The sequence below is a fragment of the Chrysoperla carnea genome, chromosome 1 (assembly GCF_905475395.1).
Source record: "Chrysoperla carnea chromosome 1, inChrCarn1.1, whole genome shotgun sequence".
NCBI classification, from domain to species: domain Eukaryota; kingdom Metazoa; phylum Arthropoda; class Insecta; order Neuroptera; family Chrysopidae; genus Chrysoperla; species Chrysoperla carnea.
The window spans coordinates 76,441,636-76,463,245 of record NC_058337.1 but is presented as its reverse complement, the minus strand read 5'-3'; the positions used below and the strand labels follow the sequence as shown (position 1 = coordinate 76,463,245).

The 21,610-nt window shown below is 29.0% G+C and overlaps 1 protein-coding gene across 1 annotated transcript in view; it reads left to right on the top strand.

Annotated features, from left to right (window-relative positions):
* Positions 1-18,926, top strand: part of LOC123291128 (phosphatidylinositol 3-kinase 3) — a 123,609-nt gene extending 104,683 nt beyond the window's left edge. The window contains exons 3-7 of the mRNA XM_044871593.1: positions 7,274-7,532; positions 8,632-8,903; positions 13,878-14,150; positions 14,217-14,386; positions 15,157-18,926. Of these exons, the coding sequence (XP_044727528.1) occupies positions 7,274-7,532; positions 8,632-8,903; positions 13,878-14,150; positions 14,217-14,386; positions 15,157-17,001 (2,819 nt within the window). The 3' untranslated portion in view covers positions 17,002-18,926. The remainder of the gene's footprint in view (positions 1-7,273; positions 7,533-8,631; positions 8,904-13,877; positions 14,151-14,216; positions 14,387-15,156) is intronic.
* Positions 18,927-21,610: the final 2,684 nt, after the last annotated feature.

Below are 21,610 nucleotides of genomic sequence, written 5' to 3'. Positions count from 1 at the left end.
AAGAGAATTGACGAACGAACAGGTAACGGTCAGTGTGATACACATTAGCAAATATGAAATGAGTCCAATAAAATAAAGATCCTATTTTTTTGTATACAAGGAAATATTGCAATGAAATGTGATAATATTAACGGGAAATCATTAATAAACTGAAACAATACACTTTTTCAACATATTTTTTTATAAATATTTGCAATTTTTTTAAATATTTTTTGTGTAAGCACAAATGTGCAACCAACTTTAGTATAAATATTTAAAGAAGCTATTTATACAGATGATAATGATACTTACGAAGATATTTATGTCAAAAACAGGTCGTTTTTATTTATATGAAATCATCTTCAAAGGCCATCAACATTTTTTTTTTAAAAAGCTGTGATGCAGCTAAAGTAAGCTAGCAGTAAGTTAGCTGCTACACATCATATTCCATAAAATATTATATGCACTACCTAGTTCATATTTTTTATGCCATCATCCATTTGTATCTTGAATTACAGTTGTTCTCCAAACAAAGCATTTCATCTGTTAAGTTAAGTGTGTTTATGTAATGATAATATGAGTAGTGGTTACCTTGTTTCAGTTAACAGATAGGTCAAACGTTCAACTTTTGATATTTCACTATTTAACCTGTCAGATTTACATATTTTTGTTTCTATTTTAAAAGTTATACTCCATTTTAAATAACTTTATTTAAACTACAGCTCGTGTTCTTTATAAAAGAAGATGTTAACATTGATACATGATCAAAATTATTATTATAAGAACCTTCAGATAATCCAGAAGTGTTAAGCACCATGCTAGTTTGAAAATTTTGCAAGCAATACTGACTGAAAATGTAAAGCCAAAGTACATACTTTTTAATCGACTTCAAACAAAAAAGGAGAATCAATTCGACTTTATTTTTTTATGTGTGTTACCTAAGAACTTTCGACTGGGTTAACCGTATTTGATGATTCTTTATCTATTTAAAATCTGGTGCTTCCCCTGTGGTTCCATTTCGTTTTGGTCCAGTTCTGACAACGGCATCCATGAGAAAACCATACAAGTTTTAAATTTGCATTAAGGATGCCCGACAAGAGGACGAATAACTCAATATCACGCCAACCGATTTCGATGATTCTTTTTTTAATGACAAATTAGTTAGTGTACTTCAGTATTAATAACGATAATTTTGTTAAACTGTTCTTTCAGAGTTGTTTCCTGTCGAGGCCTCGTGGGTTAACAGTGATGTTTACAAAAAAATGATTAAAAAAAATATATCAAAATTTTGAACGTAACATCAATATTTTTTAGCGTGATAAACTTGGGACTAAAGTTAATATACTATGATATATTTCATATATACATGGTATAAAAACGAAGAGGTAGGGCAACTAAAAATTTAGCAGCCTCTGTATAAATACTTACAAAAGCTGGACGTCATATTGATGGATTCCGTCAATATTGCCAGCCTAACAAAAGACGCCTACACAAATGTAATTATACCATGTATATATATATGAAATATACATAGTATATTAAGTTTAGTCCCAAGTTTGTAAAGCTTAAAAATAATGATGCTAGAAAAAAAAATTTGTCATAGGTGTTCATAAAATCACCTAATTAGTCCATTTCCGGTTGTCCGTCCGTCCGTCCGTCTGTGGACACGATAACTCAAAAACGAAAAAAGATATCGAGCTGAAATTTTTACAGCGTACTCAGGACGTAAAAAGTGAGGTCAAGTTCGTAAATGAGCATCATAGGTCAATTGGGTCTTGGGTCCGTAGGACCCATCTTGTAAACCGTTAGAGATAGAACAAAAGAGGCTCTGGGAAAATTAATGAAATTTCATGTAAACATTTATTTTACGATAACTACTTTTGGATTTACTAATACAACAGTAAAGACGAATAATTAATAAAATTTATCAGTTTCACTTGCAAATAGCTCCAAGTTACATCTAATTTCGTAATAACTACAAAGTAACTTCCTATTAAATATGCATGAATGAATATTCTAATTTATATTATTTATATTCAAAACAAAACATCAATATATGACATAGTCGAGCTGCATAAGTATATTTTCAATGACATGTTAATTATAATTATTTATGAATATCGCCTTTTTTGTTATGTTCTGTTTTTTTTTTATTAAAGTCTTTTTAGCTTCGTTAGCATATATAAATCCGTGAGATTATTAAAATGTTGCTTATTAAATCATAAATAATAATTATTAATATTTTTTGTTGTGTTGTTAATATTGAAAGATGCTGTGATTGCACTTTCATACGACTAAGATGAGATGTTACCTTGAAAATCACATCAAATAAGAGTTGGAGATCTAAACATCATACATATTATGCATGTATTTAACATGTTATTTAATACAGAGGCGTATTTTATTTGTATAATTATATGGGTTTGAAAATTTCTAATTTATAATGAAATTCGTTTAATGTATGTACCAATCAATTTCTATCATCCGGTTTTTTACATAATTGACTATTTTTTGCGATTATGAAAAATTGAAATACCTACATTAACGCTTTTACGGTGTTTATCTTTATTTCTATTCGTTGTGTTCGTAGTCACGTTAGGGACAATTAAATAGATGCCAGCACTTCCAGTGAAAAATTTTGACGATAAAGCAGGCTGTTATGACTGATTTGGTATTCTTTACATGTTAATGTAATAGAAAATGTCAAATTAAAATTATTGAAAAACGCCAATTAATTAAACTTAATGCATTAAAATTTGAGAAAATAAGAAATGAAATTGCACAAATATTATTTTTCAAATGTAAATTATCATAATTATTTATTTAAAGTTGTGAGACAATAATATTAAATTTTCAATGTTAGTCATAAATACAATCCATTCAATTATATATACATCCATACAATTCTATAATTAAAGTAGTGTATCGTTACCATGGAAACTCCTCCGATAAAACTCACGCACGGTGCCAATACGTTACTTAGTTACAACCTGTTTAAATGTTTGGTCGCTGATTTGTATCGCAAATCCAGCATGCCTTATCTTTGTTGTCAAAAAAAAACAGTAGTATTTTAGGCAGTACTACTAGCTTGATTTTTTTCAAATCCCTAAGCTAAGGTGTCTTAATTTGCTATTACCACTGACGGTTGTGGGTTCGAACCTACGCAACTTGAATAATAACGAATAGCGAAGTAACCGACTCCATCCACAGAGAAAATGTAATTGTATATATTCGAATGTAGTTGAAATAAATAAATATTAAAAAATAATTATGTGAGTGGCCTCTGTTACAGACTTATACGTCTGAGGAACGGAGGCAAAACCCAATTATTATTTTTTTTAAGTACAAGGTTTGAATGGGCTGTGATAGCTTTTTAAAAGTAAAATTTGGTGTACTTGAAATTATCCTTTAATATTGCTGACATGTACCTATAAATGTTATTATAAATCTAATCATTCTTAAAGCTTATTCAGATTAATAACACGCGACATAACACATTTACTCTTTAAAATTGAAACCTAAAAGAATACTCAAGTAAACCACAGAACCATATTACATACACCATAAATATTTGAATTATATTTAATTGCATCATAATTCACCAAAATAGTAATCATTTTTTAATTAATCAACCAATTTCCTTCAAAAATACAAAATGACCTGCTTTTTTTTTCTTCAACTTACTTACAAAAAATATAATTAATTTAAAAGATATGTACGCGCAGATACCTATCTTATTTAAAAAAAATTAAATATGACCGAATTACAAAATGTATTGCCTCATACGTCTTAAACATTTTTAACCGACTAACAAAAAATATGGTAATTCTTGAATCGATCCATGGATGGTTTACATTGAATATACTAGAGGTTTTTCTAATAATTCAAGCTTTCGGTAATAAATATGATTAAATGTCTAACAAGAACCTTTCTAATTGTAAAAGTTGGTCGAATGAATTATTCAAAGAATGTGGTCAGTCAATTTTTTTGGGGATTGGCTATTTCGCTAGGCAAGTAACTTATAGGACGAAATGTGATAGTTATACTTGTAAAAAGAAAATAGTTTGACGCAAACAATGATAAAAAGCGAATGAGCAATGAGATTGACAAATGAGTGTAAGTAATCGGGACACCATTTACAAATGAAACACTCGGTGAATTTTTGAAATCCATTTTTGGAAAACAATAATTCATGCTGATTATCAAAGTTTTATATCACTCATCTCAATATTTGTTTTGGTAAATAAATTCTGGTTTGCAGTCTACTAGAAATATTCATATTTTGAGGTTAGCTTTTAATAAATATCCACCCTTCCAAACTGTTGGTGGAGGCAGTGGGAAAAGCTATAATGAATTAAAATAATGAATGTTATGGGAATAATCAAATAAAGATACAGCTCAATCGAAAAACAGCAGAAAAAAGGAAAATTTCTCCTTTGAAATCAACGCCTAAAAATGAATTTATTTATTTCTAAAGATAACGATTATTCAAAAGAATCTATGGATAGTAAATTAAATAAAAAATTTTTTTTTTTTATTTTTTTTTTTTAATTTAATGTAGTTTTTTAAGTTGATTGAATTTTTTTTTTGTAAAATATATATAAAATTTAAATTTTATTTGATGAAGATGAATAGTTTTGGAATACAGGAAATAATTACCTATATCAAATTTAAAACAAAAAACTTTTACTTTTTATATTTTTTAAATAAATAAAAATATATTATTGTATATAGTATAATTTATGCACAAATTAATATAATTACATTATTAATTTGACAATAAAATGTTTAAAATTTAATGAACATTTCAGAAGAAATATTTTAATAGAATTCTTTTCTTGTTAGATGAGATAAAAAACGATATACGTATTATACAAATGTTATTTATATACACGGTGAATGGTTTTTGGGAACAATTTACAATAGCAACCCCTTCAAAACAGCTTGATATATTTTTGAAGTATCCATTGCCTCTATCGGCATAAAACTTCGCCGCACTACTCTGCGAAGCTGCGATTCGATTTGCGCTTGGCTTTATCCATCACATGTTTGGACATTAAATGAGGAAATTTACGCATGTAATGCCCTGAAAGTAAAGAACAGCGTAGATTAATATATTTAAAGGGGATCTCAAAATTAATGAAACAAGGAATTAAATAGAAAATACCAGGGTTTTTAATTAAAAGTTCTAACTTTTTTATTGATTCGTAAAGTATACAGTTATACCTATATCGACTAAAATTCCAAATATTTGCCAGAACTTTTAAGTCAAATAATTCTTTGACTATTTTGCATAAAAATCGTCTTAATAGAATGCTATTTTGGTCGTTTACCACAATAAATTTTTCTAAAGTCTTCTGAAGTTTTTTTATCTTATTACTATTGAATATTTTTAAAACATTATTTCTGCCGCTGTTTTTCCTTGACTGGACTTTTTTTAATTTTTTCTTAAGTTTAATTACTACATATAACGACTACATTTTAGAATAGCTAATTATTTTTTAGAATTATAAGAGGTCCAACAAGAAATTACGTGGCTTATTAAGAATAAGTTTCTATATGTACGGTTTTACCAGAAAAATTTCTCCGTTTATATTATATTTATCGCATTGTTTATTTTTAAGGTATTGTTATTATTTATTTTAGTTTCAAATTTAATTGTATTTAATTTAATTAAATATTTAATAATATATTCGAAATTATTTTACTTCAAATTATATAAAAATAAAGACTTTTTCGTTTGAATCACGTGCATCAATACCTATTGATATGTTTTTTTAAAATTTTAATACCAAAAAAATGGTCGGAAAACTTTAATTTAATTTAATATGATTAATAAAAATTTAATCAACTTCGTAATATGGTAATTATTAATTAAAAAAATAATAGTATTTTTTTATAAATAGAAAACAATAATCTAATACTACTGTAGTGCAAGGTGACTGACAAATATCCCGTGGATTTTCTTACACAAAGTTAGATTCTAAATGTGACTGTGAATATAATTCAAAAAATATTTCTTAATTGAAAAAAAAAGTTCATAGTTTTGTTGCTGGTTAGGCACTATTAGAATATGAATAGATAAACTTTTTACCCATTTTCTTTCAAATCCGGAAGTCAAACTTTCACTACATAGGTAATTTGCTTTCTACAATGACCACTAACAAAGCTATTGATAAGCTATTTAGTAAGGATCGCCAATGTATTTTCCCTAAATGGTTCGATTTTCTCTCGAACATACATTTTGCACCAACCAATCAGAGAAAATCTTGTAGAGGCGGAATAAATAATGACAATAATTACAGATCTACGCAAAAAAAATTTCCGATTATAAGATTTAGAAGACATAAAGTTTCGGTAATCGGTAAAAGTAGCCCCCGAAAAATAGCCATGGAAAAAATAGACCCGCAAAAAATAGATGCCCTTGCGTTGAAACACTATTATAGAAAATGAAACACTATTATAGAAAACAAAGATATAATCGTAAACGATATCCACTCGATATTTTCTTTGTGCAAATAAAATTGTTTAATTTTGATTTTGAAATATAATATTTATAATAAAGGTATAAATTCAAAAATTTGTTACATAAATAACGATGTTGATTAATCTATAAAGACAATTTAAAATGAAAAATAGTTTTTGTGAAAAAAAATTTTAATTATTTATGTTCATATCGTTGCTATCGAATGCATTCTTGTCAGTTACTTTTTTTTTGTCTTTTTTTCCATCACTATTTTTCCGATTCGTTTCTTTTTCAGACCTATTTTTCCGGATCTATTTTTTCCGTCTCCATTTTATCCGGGGCTATTTTACCTAGATCCAATGTTCTCACGTCGGTGACGTTTCTAAAAAACTTTAACTAAGATAATTATAGTCTGCAAATTCCTGTGTTTGTAATCAATTCTGGAATATCCCTAGAATAATCTGCTAAACAATATTTTAACAATATGCACTCCCTACTTTATATATACTACAGATAGTATGCGACGAGGATGATACCTTTATATCTATTAAATGACCATGCATAAATGAAATAAATTGAATTTTTTTTTAAATAATAACACAATCATATTTTCCCTCGCCGCCAGACATTAATAGGGAGATATATCATGTTTTATATACTAAATAGTATAGACAAGTCTGATTATATCACAGAGGGATCTCTCATTCCGCCATATCACAAACTGACATTACAAAAAATATACTTCGGAAACTTTTAGATAAAATAATAAATTATGATATTTTTTATGATAAAAAAACCATAAATAACTTTCCATTTCATTTGTTTCAGGTGATATTGAAGATTGTATTGTTACACCCTGTATTCAAGGACAATTCACACCATTACCAGAAGCTTTATGCGATGTCATTCTAGAATTAACAACAGCAGGGAATGATGCTGGTGTTGAAACAATTCGAAAAACGTTGTCGGAACGTTTTCCAAATATTCAGATGCCAAATCATGAAACTGTTTATGATACACTGGCACAATTAATTGCCGAACGAAAAATTTATCATACCTCCAAAGGTTATTTTATCGTCACACCAGAGTAAGTACATTTTATTTTAAGACACTTTATTTTAAGAATGCTTAGTGCTTGTAACAATTAACCACATTGTGATCTTTCATCAGGATATTTTCTTGAGTTTTACCTACATTTTGATCTGAAACCTTCAAAAACTTTTTGCTAATCTTATAGTGTAGTATATGGTTTAATTCTTTTTAAAACATTCAATTTTCCGTTGCTTTCATTCGTATTCAATTCATTTTTTGTAGCATTCTATCTTGAAGCTGTGTCGTAAAATATAACCTTGATTCAAAATAATGTTGAATTTTTTTCTATCCATTCCTTAACTATATATACAATCATCACAGTTTGCTTATTTTCATTAATTACACTAATATTGTTGATTGAATTAATGCAAAAAGTTTTATATTTTTAAATTAAACAAATGAATTTTTTTTAATTAAAAATTATTTAAAACGGTAAATGATTTTATCTCAAAATGACCTTTTAGAAATACAATCTCTTATCCTTTTATCAAAACAATGCAGCATTATACAAAATGTTCGATTTACATCTAGGCATACAAATATCACGAGTATGACAGAATACATGCGTTAAGCAATGCATGTAAGTGAGAGGTATTATATACATGTGTTGAAGCTTGTATATGCATTGAGATAGTTGTAAGACGCTTGGAGAGTGAGAGTTTCTTGGTTGAATAGATGAACTACAACTGATACAAGTCACTTTTGCAATTTCATATAACACCTATAATACCTCTTACTTAGATGCATTGCTTCACGCATTTACTCTGTCATACTCGTAGTATTTATATGCCTAGATGTAAATCGAACATTCTGTATAGCGCCTTGTGAGTATCATTTTTAGGTGATGTGATCTCATGATTTTGGTGATGATTAGATAAAAGTGATAGTCAATCATAAAAAGCCTAGGTCATGTTCAAACAGAATTTCTAACTTGCACACTTTTTTTGGTTTTCGAATAAAAATTCTTCCATTGATTCTATTTCATTGCTAATATAAGTTACTCATTTTTTTTTTAAATTTTCCCAAAGAAATGAAATATTTATTACACACTGACAATTAGAAATATTCATATTGATTAAGTATAATTTTTATAGACGACGACGTAGTCGAAGCCATTCAAATGGACGATGTCCAAGTAATAGCTCACGTTCAACTCCATCACATATGACGAATGGAATTGGATCTGGATCATATTTACATCATAAAGATGAAGCAATCGACGAAGAAGTGATTGAAACTCGTCGTCGAATGTTATTATCAGAAGATGAACTTTTGGTAATTGCGCATGGTGATATGGCCACACTACGTGATGGTCATGTGACACATCAATGTGTGCAAACTAGTCTTCGGGACGTTATTTGTGGGGGTAAGTTCATTTTACAATTATTCACACATACAATGTAAGATTTTCCACGAGAAAATTATTTGAAATTTTAGTTGAAGCTGTTTTTAGTTGGCTTATTTGCCATGTATTTCATCAGCTTCTATTTTGCAATAACCACAACTTAAAGTTTACAAAAATTTACTTGTTTATATAGAAAAAAAATTAAAGGATAAGGCAAAGAAAGAGCAATTTGATTTACTAAATTTATTAACTTACGATTACTACAAAGCTGCCATTATAAAACCAATCCAAATATTTTCTTTTCCAAATAAACCAATCTGAATACAGTACTCAAGATATGAATACGCCCAACACGACGGGAAGGGTAAAAGCTTTTTCGATTTCCTAAATCTACCAAAACCAATCTATCTTTTAAATTATCAAAGATGATAATAATAAAAACTCCAAGTAGTCGAAATAAAATTTCAAAACCCCCCATTTCTAAAAAATTGCCGTGTTTCAGGAAATCATGTTCTTATTTCAATCCTTGTATCTTACGCTTGCCAATGTTAGTTTCTATCATAGAATTAATTCCTTCAGAAAAAATTGCAGACAAAATCGTGCCTTTTAATTTTGAAAAATAGAACACGTTTTTTGGATGTGGTAGCCACTTTGAAACATCGGAAATTTTTCCTGGGCCAAAATTTATATATTTTCCAGATCCATCTGAACCAGCAGCAAGAAAATGGGGCACCTTGATCTGTCACCATCTTACTATCTGCTACTTAATTTATGTCTTAGAAAGTTAGCAGCACCCGCCGTTAATTTGTTAGCACTCTCACGAAGGTTATAGAATACTCGATTGAATGCATTTTAATCTACATAACATGAATGTTACTCTAATCCATGTTTATGTGTGTAGAAACAAAATTAGCCTGTGAAGAATAAAATTTTTATATTGAAAGAAAAAAGGACAATTAGACTTAATTAATCTTGAATAATAAAAAAAAAAAAAAAAAAAAACGAACAAACAAAAATTTAATATCCATACATAATGGCAATAAATAAATAAATTACAAAATGCATTCAATATATTAAATTGTATTTCTTAGAATACACCACAAGAACAGAAGAGATTCGCCACTTTGGAGGTATAATCATAATATAAAAGTTAAGAACTATGAAACCACTGTCCATATATGGTATGGTACATATATAAAGGTTGTCTTTTGTTTGCCTGCGGGAATCGTGTGAACAACGAGCCATATAACCACCGCACCGATCCGATCCGTGTCCCTCTTCTTCATGCAATATCAATGTGGTTGTGGAGTCATATCATTTTTATGGAAGTTATACGATTATAGAGAGTTTCTGAATTATTGCTAAGGAAATTATCTCTATTTATTATTAAAAGTTTACTTAATCCAATACACCTTATTTCGGGTAATCAAAATCGATGACAATGGAATAATACGGTGCCATTTATCTGATATCATAAAGTGATTCGTAAACGGGAAGTACGGAATGACATGGGCTCGATTAGCGTGAGCGGTGATATTTTTGACTTGAATTTGAATTATAATTTCAAAACCTTAGAAAAAATGCTTTATTTTGTAAAAGTAAAAAATGATTTCACTTGTAATGTAAAATTCAATATTATAAAATGTGGGGTATTCGATATATTAAAAATGAAAATGATACCAAAAAGTTGAAATTTTATTTATCAATTAATCATCCTTTTATACATCTTTTGTGAAAAATTCGTATCGTTTTTTTGTACGGTTTATATAAGAAATTAACTATGAATGTCAATATTTTTACTAAACAAGTGAAAACAAACAATTGACTGAGTTAATTGTTGAAATACCATGCATAGTCAGTGTTGATTTCTTTATCACATTACACATACAAACATGTGACACATACATAACTGATAATCAAGTATAGTACATATTGTAAAATTTCCGCCTAATTGGCGCCCTCACGGGTAAACAGTGATGTTTACGAAAAAATGTTTCAAACAAAAGTTGTTTAATTTTTGATAAGGAACATTTTTTATATTTAAACTTTTGTTCTATCTCTAACGGTTTACAAGATGGGTCCTACGGACCCAAGACCCAATTGACCTATGATGCTCATTTACGAACTTGACCTCACTTTTTACGCCCTGAGTACGCTGTAAAAATTTCAGCTCGATATCTTTTTTCGTTTTTGAGTAATCGTGTCCACAGACGGACGGACGGACAACCGGAAATGGACTAATTAGGTGATTTAGTGAACACCTATGACAAAATTTTTTTCTTAGCATCATTATTTTTAAGCTTTACAAACTTGGGACTAAACTTAATATACTATGTATATTTCATATATACATGGTATAAAAAAGGACACATTTATCATAAACCGTACTGAGAATCGATATTAATTTTCCACAAATCATTTTCATTTCAACTCTTTAATTATATTAGTCTAAAATTATAAAGTCTAAAACTTTTCACGAGTTAATATTACGTTGTGCGCATTGATAAAGTTGCCTTAAGCTAAGAAACAGATAATCAGTCATTTAAATAATATATCCCACACTTTTGTGTTCATTCCACTTGCAATGTTTTAGAAATTCCCGATACAATATATCTATATTATTATTTAGTCATAAACGCTGTAGCAAAAAGTTTCACACGACTTAATAATAATATTAAGATATTTCTTTAATGAATAAAATAATTAACTTTTTTTTCCATCGCGTTGATTATTTTCAAAGTGGAAAGTCTTTAATCAATTAAAGTTTTCTTTGATTAATGACTTATAAGGTTAGCAGTGTCGTAAGTTACATTGTTTTAATTAAACATTGTATTATTTATATTTATTAATATTTTTACATTTCCGCTTGTCTTAAATGAATTCTTTGACATTGAAATGAAATCAAGTGCAATTCTATTTACATTATACATTGCACAAATATGAAACATGCGCTTTAAACTATCATTTTAAACATTGACATGATATATTATTAAGGATTTGAATATAAACCATAATTCCTTAATATTCACATCAATTTCATCATCAATGGTTCTAAATTCTAAAAATATCTGAGCCGCTTGCATTCATCTATATAGACCAATTAAGAACTTATCTCTATATACAGGAAAACGACTATTTGAAACGTAGACCTGGAATCACTTTCCAAAGCTTGGGTAACCAAACAGTCTTCTCCGGGACTTTAACGAAAAAAAGAAGGAAATCAAATCAGTTCTTTTTCAAAGAAAATCAATATGGATTGGATACAGTGCTAGAATGAAAATTGGAGAGCCATAATAGCTTCTTTCGAATCCCTCAATCTTCCAAACTTCATAATTAGTGTCTCCAGCTTTATTCTCGTTTCTTTTCTTTTGTCTATTTTATATAATAAGCTCCGTAATTAGCCCAAAAAATAAATCCTGATCAATTATTGGCACTCGTATTAACATAGCATTTATATAATTTCAAAATGTATGAGTTAATATAGATTTGTCTTAAATTTGAAACGAATTCGAGAGTTTAAACTCCATTGAACTTTTTTACGACCCACCACGGCATAAAGTAATAAATAATTCCATACGCCGTTTATCAATTTCGTTTCGGTTTGAAGTTTTAATTCATTTGCAAAACCATAATGATAATAATTCCAGTGGGCTAGAATTTTGTTAGAATGAATTCCAGCAATTAACATGAATGGCATTCAGGTGTGACCCATTTTGGAGATAAAATCCGGACTAATATATATTTACCAAAAGTAGACAAACAACGCATTGAAATCTATGACATTGAAATGAGGCCACTTCCACGCATGCCAGAATGTAATATATTTAAAAGTACAGGAAATATATAAATTATTTATATTTCTCGTAGGAGGTTTATATCCATACTCCCTGCTGGAAGAACAATTAAAATACCAACTACATAGTATTAAGATTAGAATGACAATAGATATGTTAATTAGGCATGACTTCCTTGTTAGCATTACCAAAAATAAACTACAATGTATTTTAAAAGTGAAAACTTTTTAATCCTAAGTGGGTCCTAACATTTGAAGTCAGTTTATCGACCTCTTATAATACAGACAAATCGAATTGGTATGAATCAAAGACAAGTTAATTGGGTCGTCTCTGGTCGTCTCTCAGTATATATAAAATTGAAACACATTTTTAAATCCGTCTTCTGAATACTTATGAGTACATTGCACTCACTGTATGTGTTATGCCACTGACTGCCTCAAATATATCCTAAATCATTCCAAAAGGTTTTTAAAAAACTAGAATTGATTTTATAATTAATTTTTGCTCGTTCCAAAAAATATAATAAAATCTTTTTGGACACTTGTCGTTAGGGAGCGTTCATTGGTCAATATTAATGGCTATTCAAGGTCGACCGGTCACAATATATAAATTCGCGAACCTGATTACTAACATCACCGTACATACTTTTACCTGAAATACTTTGTAAAGCAATCAACTTACATATGGGGACATGGCGAGCAATGTACTGCATTCCAAACAACAAGTACAGTCAAAATTAAATTAACAGATAAAATTTTTATCTGTCATAATTTATTTATTTATGAACATATGTTTCATTTTATACGCTTATTTTACGGAATTTCCAATGGCAAATACGTGGCAAAAGTTAATGGTGATTTAATCTCAGACTCTTAAAATAATTGAGTAGCTGATAACTGAAATTATCAGCGAAAAAGATTGAAATACACATATAGGGTATCACAAAAAGCCCTACGGCCTAGGTGTGTCCCACCTGGATAGCCATTATAATCTAATCTAATGGTGATTTGAAAACAGTATATTTTATAAAAATAGGATTCAAAATGTGGTATAAAATACTAAATCTTAGTTGTCATTTTTTTTTTATCACTTCTAATAATGAAAATTCGGTTTTTGGAATTGAAGTACACCAAAGTCCCTCCCTACATAATATAATTTTTATACAAAGAAATAATAAAATGAATTTTTTTTAATTTTTCAGGAAGTCCATCCGATAAAATAATTTATCCAAGATCAGCAAAACGACGATCAGCATCATTTCCTGTAGCGCCACGTAATGGATCCAGTCCAGATCGTCGAAGATCCACTTCAACAGGTCGTGGTGGCGCTGGAAGCACGGCATTACGACTTTGGGGCTCCGCCAGACGTTTACGACGCTCGGCAAGCACACGATCGTTAGCACGTGATAAGCATCATAATGCTACAATGACTAGTACTGATAGCAGTAGTGGTACCGAATCAAATGGTAGTCCAAGTATGTTTTTATTGCAAAAATATTAAAAAACTTCATAAAACTAATTAAAAATTCTGTGTTTTATAGAAAAAGCTTCGCTACTGTCAAGACTATTTCGACGATCAACGAAAAGAAATCAACCATTAGGTACATTTTCCGCACAATTTCCACCACCTGAATGGTTCAATTCAACAGCAATTCATTTACATAGTGTTGGAACTCAAACTTCTGTTGCGGATATGCAGCGTGCACAACAAGTACGTAATAAACATACATAAAATCTTATAATATTTGTTTTTTTATTGTTCTATTCAACTATTTTGGATTGTTGTAAAATAAACGTAGCAAAGAGAAATACTGATGGGATTGCAATCCCTATATCGAAATATTTTTTTCGAACTCTTTTCAGTTAGGACTTCTAAAAAATAATCAACTCTCAAAAGCTTTGAGTAGAATTTATTCCATCATTCTTCACATCGAGAGCTAAAGCATTTCTAATATTTTTTCTATTTATTGGGTGCGTTTGGCAGAAAAAAGCGCTTGAGAGCGCTTACTAGCGCTGAAAAACAAACTGTACAGTTTTCGGCCAGGACATGTTTGCTAACTAAATATCTTCCATCTCTTCTTCATCATTCACAACATTATTTAATATATTATTCATTATTGGTAATTTTTTAATATGAATAATTTACAAACATATATTTAAATTAGGTTAGGTTCCCCGCTTAAAGCTAACTTAGAGTCCTAGAGGAATATAGCTATTTACTATTTGACAGCGCTTACCGCTTAACAATCGCCATTTTGCTTACAAGCGCTTCCTAGCGCTTTTTTCAGCTAAACGCACTCATTTTCTCTGTATTGTGTTTCTTATTTTTATACAAGCCCTGCTCGTACCGAAATAAAATTCTTGTCTCAATAATCGGTAATTAATTTAGTGATCAAGTTACTTAAACACTTTACTTTATCTTTATTTTCCTTATCCTTTACTTTCTACACACTGTATTAAATTTAATAACTTTCTTTCTAGGAATATTATAACTGCAACAATTCCGAAACAACAGAATTAGAAATTCATTCATCAGCTCGTAGTTCAACTTTACCAAGGAGTCATATAAATCGCCATCAACGACATTTATCGAATGAATCAAACGGATTAACAGTATCCTACGTAGATTCACGTGACCAGTCACCAAATCCACGCCGCTTATCACCAATGTTAATGCGAAATTATAATACAAACTCATTACCAAGATCACCAAATCATAAAGCACGAAAATCGTCAAAAACTACGATCGAATCGTCAAAGAACAGTATCGAATCGGCCAACAGCCGATTACAATCATCAACAGATATAAAAACAAGCGATCATTCGAACGATCGACTATCAAAAACAATTATTGATTCTAGAAATCGTACAGTTCGGCAACAAAATTTACAAAATGGTGATTGTCGAAATTCATCTGAATATCGTTCAATGCGTGATAATACCCTTGAAAAACGACAACGATACTCAGTTGAGAGTCGTTCTATGCGCGACAGTAATAAATCAACTTTAGAACGAAAATCGAAATCAACTAAAAAAACAGAGACGCCATTCGAATCACCAAAATTCAATGGTAGTATTATTAGTTCCGATTTTGGAACAATTAATCGTCATGATAGCATTGATAATGGTATTTTTAGTGGTCCATCAAGCTTAGAAAGTCACAAAACATCAGACTCATCAAACAGGAGTAGTGGTCCCACTTCGTTAAATACAAGTGGACCAAGTAGCTTAGAATCCCAAAAAACTGTAATTTCATCACCAACAGCTAAAAATAAAAGTGAAGTAAAAATTACAAAAAACGAATCATCGAAATTGAAAAAATCAAGTAAATCTCATATTTCGAAAAGTAATTCATTCACATTACAAGTGACAACCAATAAAAATGGCGTAAGTGTGTCCAATTACACAGGGGACCAAATTGATGATACCACTACAACGGCAACCATAAACGGGACTAATACAAAAATATTTGTACAAAATTCTCCAATTCGTTCAGTAATCACTTTTGAAAATGGTCAACAACAACAACAACAAGATTCTAAGGATTATATAATCATAAATAATGACGCAGAAAAGAATGCAAAGGAAGAGGCAAAAGATACGCACACTCCTTTGCGTGAAAAAACTGTTAAAAATACAAATAATCATCAAAATGGTTCTTATGAATCATCTCCCCCTCCAACAATTTTAAACAATTCCAATATTGGTTTAAATGATTATGAAAATTCTATGAATAATCGTAAATTATCACTTCAAATGCCGACGACAAAAGATAGTTTAAATTATAAAAATGTCTTAAAAAATGTCCAACCAACCAATCCAATCTCAAATTCTAATCCGGGATCACCAGTAATTAATTTCCGTGATTTTACTAAAAATACATTTGCAAATAGTAATCCACCAAGTCCAACAAAATCATTTGATAGTTTTAGCGGATCGGTTGGTAGTATTTACTATGAGAAAAATTCTGATAAATTAGCCCGACATAGTTTAGATCAAACAAAATTATATCCAAATGGTTTAATTGATAACAGTTCAAATTTAAGTATAAATAAAATCCAAGACATAAATACGTTAGGATCAGAGCCAAATTTATGTTTGGATAAAATTGATCGTGATAAGACACTAACTCGGGACAATGTTGATGGATATAGTTTTCCAAGTTTAAGCGATTTAAGTTTTAATTTTACTAGTTTGGCTGCACAAAAAATATTAAAAGGTGTTAGTATTAACAGTGTCGACACTCTAGTAGAATTAAATATGGCAGCGAATGCTGAAAAACAGAATAATTGTGATGTACAACATACCGATTTTGGAATTGTTTAAAATACATCCTGAAGGACTATTTTATTGTTTTTACATTACACGGAGTGTAAGTGAGTTTGACGTAGCTTTCAAGAGATTCGAAAGAGCCGAATCTAAGACGGTTTGTAATCGCCAGCAAATTAAAAAGAATACTGTAAATAACCAAACGTTCAGACATTCCTCCAATCGAGCTATTCAAGTTATAAATAAATATTTTGCGAGTACATGTCGTATCGATAGTAAAATAGAAGAACGTTCAATTTTTTCAGTCGTCGAAATACCATAAATATTAAGAATTTACTAAGCTGTCCATTCCGTTTCAGAGTCCGTTCTTTTTATCCCTATCAATGTCAAACGCACTTACATTGAGTGTAGCCCGAACATACATATTTATTAATTTAACCAATATTTTAATTATTTTTAGCAATTACTTTTTAAAATTAATCATTTACAGTTGTACAGTTCTTTGTTTCCTTCCTTCAGATAATTAAGTAGAACATGTATATAAACAAATCTGTGTATAAATTTTATTTTAATGGTCCATATTATATTAAGTCAAATTTTGGCAATTAAAAACCTAAAATTACTTGTCATTGTACATACAATTTTAAAAAACAAGATACACAAACGATAAATCATCGTGAGAACGTTTTTGATTTTTAATTAAAATTGTTCCGATTAAGACACTGTCCCAAATGGCATACTTTTTTAGTTGAATCTCAAACAATAAAAAGGAGATTTTTTCAAAATAAAACAAAAAATACGTAGCAAAGACGGTGTTAATTCAGCGATCGTTTTCAAAAATTAATAATTAAAGTATTACATCGCCTATTATATTTTCATTACAAAAGAAACGTTTTGTAGGAGGGAGTTTTAGTAAAGATTTTCCATGGACAGTGTATATCGATACATAATGAAATACGTCAAATTTGCTAAAAATCCAAGAAGGAAAAATGCAAGAGAAATGTTGTTGAAAACTGAGTTTATTTTCGAAAAATAATAATCACACATTTATTTAAACAAAATAAATTAAGTTATATATTATTCTTTGTTAATAATTTCTTTATTAATTAATCAGTTTATTAATTAAATAGCACAAAAAAACATAATCAATAATTCTATTTATCAATTTTATGTATTATAAAAATATTTTATTGAAGAAAAAAAATCAATCAATATTTATCTACTAACCAATAAAAGACAGAGTGATTGTTTGCACGCTAACGTCCAAATAATTTCAAAAATTATATCCGTGATAATTTTGTTCGCATAAAACTCTTCATTTAACTGGTTCAAATCCGATTTTCAATAGTTTTAGACGTTAAACTTAAAGTTTCTACAGACATTTATATGTTCTATAGGTGATTTTAAGTTTTCACCCTTGCATTTCTAGGACGAAATTAGATGATTTTAAGTTTTCACCCTTGATTTCAAAACCGAAATTAAAAATTATACAACTAGAAACACGTATCGAATAATTCTTAGAGAAAACTAAAGTAAATTATTTAGGTTTTTAAGGGATCTTCATGGTCAAACGGGAGTCAACTTTGTCTTTTCAAATTAAACAAAAAAACAAATTGAGGTCTAATGAAAATTTTTTCAAACAAAAGTTAAAACAAAGCCGGTATGTGTTTTTCAGTTTTTTGATTTTCAATTCCAGTTTTGAAATATAGTTTCTTCCAATTACTTCAAATTTTTATATTTTGATGATTTTGAAATACAATTATATTTGCAAACAATATTTTTGAGTTTTTCAAAATATTTGTACGTTGGAATGTAAATAGACACGTCGTAGAAAAACAAGAAGTATAATAAAATCTTATAATTTGAAATTATAATACAGTCATTTTTCTTAATTAATTAATTATTATATTTCTAATCAAATCAGTGCCAATGCCAATATTTAGGATTAAATTCAATATTTAAAAAAAATAAATAAAAACTTGCATACCATTATTACTCAAAAAATTTATTTTTTTTGAAAGTAAGTTTCAATTTTGAAATGAAATATTTGTTGATTTGCAATTTATTTATGTGTTCACATTAAAATAATAAATAAAACATATTATAAAATTAAATTTTTCAGATTGTAATTTCAGAGAATTAAGTTTCCAGATTTTAATTTCAGAAAATTAAGTTTACAAGAATGTAATTTCAGGAAATTAATTTTCAGATTGATATCTATTTGTATATATTTTTTGCAGATTTTTGAAATTAAAGAATTTAAAGTAAGTTTTAATAAAATTAGACTAGTATTCAATGGTAGTTCTATCTGGGGGTTAAAATTGTAACTATAATGTAACATGGGTAGATTTGAGAACTATTTATAAAGTACAAAAATTTGTAATTTTTTCATTACTACCACGCTTTTTCAAGCAGATCTAGGTGTGAATGTGGAATAACTTTTTAATACGAGCATGTACACTCACTGTCAAAAAAAGTGCCACAGTTAAAACATTCTAAGCGTACTCATCATATGTTATGTTATAATAGTAACACTTAGAATGTTTTAAAACGAGCATTTTTTGTGACATTGAGTATACCTATAGCTCTCAATAAAAAGAACTTGCATTATTGTAAAAGGATTTGTATCTGTAATTTACCACAAAGTCAAAAGGTGAATTTTATACAAATTTTTGTAAAAACCACCTTTCAATCACATAATCATCTCTTAAGTGCATAACAAATTAGAGAGCAGCCATAAATCTTTCAATAATAATGCAAATTACTATCACTTTATCGTTAGTATCTACAATTATTTACGTTGCCACAATTTATGAGGATTAATGTACTTACATGAAAAAGAGATTAATCAAAAACTGAATTCGTTACTTTTTTATGGATAGAACTACCAAAATTTTCGTGTGTTAATAACAAGACGAATTTCAATCATTTTAATATCAGCTAACAGTTAACATTTATTATAATTGTGTTTAACCAATTCATTATTATCATAAAACAAATATTTCATCACATAAATGGCCACTTACTATAATGAAAATTTTTTGCATAAAACATTTTATAATTAATTACAAAACTGATAAAATTTTTAGTTTTAGATTTAAAGTTGAAAAGCTCATAAATTAATGATGCCTTAAAATATAAATTTTGTCCAAAATTTGTACGAAAAACAAAATTATTGTGAATTTTTTAAAATTTTTGTAAGAACCTTTTGAAAATTTTTTGTTTAGCTGAATATTGAATTTTGATAAATCCAATGTTTTAGCATACTTTTATATGCTGATAATTAAAAGTATTGACTAAAAACATTTTTTTAAATAATAATTTCAATTATAAATTGTATATTTAACTTTCTTTTTTATTTAATGTGTATTCTCTTTCCCGCCTTAATAGCTCGACGAATTTTGAAGATTATTAGCACAAGTTTGAAGGCCCTGTAATAATAAAAATCGTGAATAGTATATTATACAACAATTGGATCAATATTTTTTGTTCGGACAGTCATATATATACTTATATGACTGAGTTTGTCCATGCAAAGTTAAGCGAGAGTGGCTGATACGCCCAAGTGGGCAATCGAGAGCAGAACGAAGTGACATTAGTTAATTTTTTTATTTACTACTGCAGGATAAGTCCACGGAACTACTTAGTATATACGTTAATTAGAGATCCTCAAGTATGAATTAATATAACACGATCCAATTTTCATTTGATTGTTAATCCTCCATATGCATTAAACCCCCATACATCATCCATGATTAGTCAACGCTACGATTTTTATAATAAAGTTTCGTTGGCATTATAAAGTAAGTGTTTTAAGTACTTAATTTCTACCACCGTTGTCTTAATATCTACTTGGGGCCTCATTAGTAGAAGGAACAATTAGCTGTATTTACCGACCCCGACAGCATGCACTAACATAAAACTAATTTACATGAGTAAGAAAGTAATGAATATTGATTTTCTATCTATATATATGTTTGAGGTACTTGTCGATTATTTGTATGGATGCAGGTTCAAATCTCTATGCCAAATGCGCCAAAGAGAGCCATAAGAAAGACACAAAACTTGCGAACGACAGTGAACAGATAATTCCAGATCTTCCGCTACGCTATCACTCACAGAAGGAATATTCTTAGCTGAACGCACGCTACGATTTCACAATGTTGAATTGTTTGCTTAACAGGTCGATTAAATTGGCCATAATCTTCTCTTCTGAAACATATGATTCTGAAATTTAATCATCCTTTAGTAACCGTGTCAACGATTTTTCATTTTTATATATAACTTACCAACAACATCAAGAAACTCTGTAAGCATGTACCTGAATATAATAATGAAAACAGCCTACCCTGATTTTTCCTGAGCCTGCACTGATTACACAGCCTGGCTATTGCTCTGGTAAAGCATGTATTGCTCGCCCAAAAATTGCAATATTCTTGCTTTAATCAAACTTTCGGTTTTAATCACATTTATGATTACAAAAGCACAATGTCATAACAAAAAGACATTAATTAAAAATTTCACCATTTTGTTATGTTAACGTTGACTTTTTGCAACAATGTTCTGAAAGAAAAATTACTCAATAACTTTTTTAAATTAAATTCAATGTTCGCCGCAGGCCACTATGAGTTTAAAAGGAGTATGTATCCATAAGATTTTGTAAGAT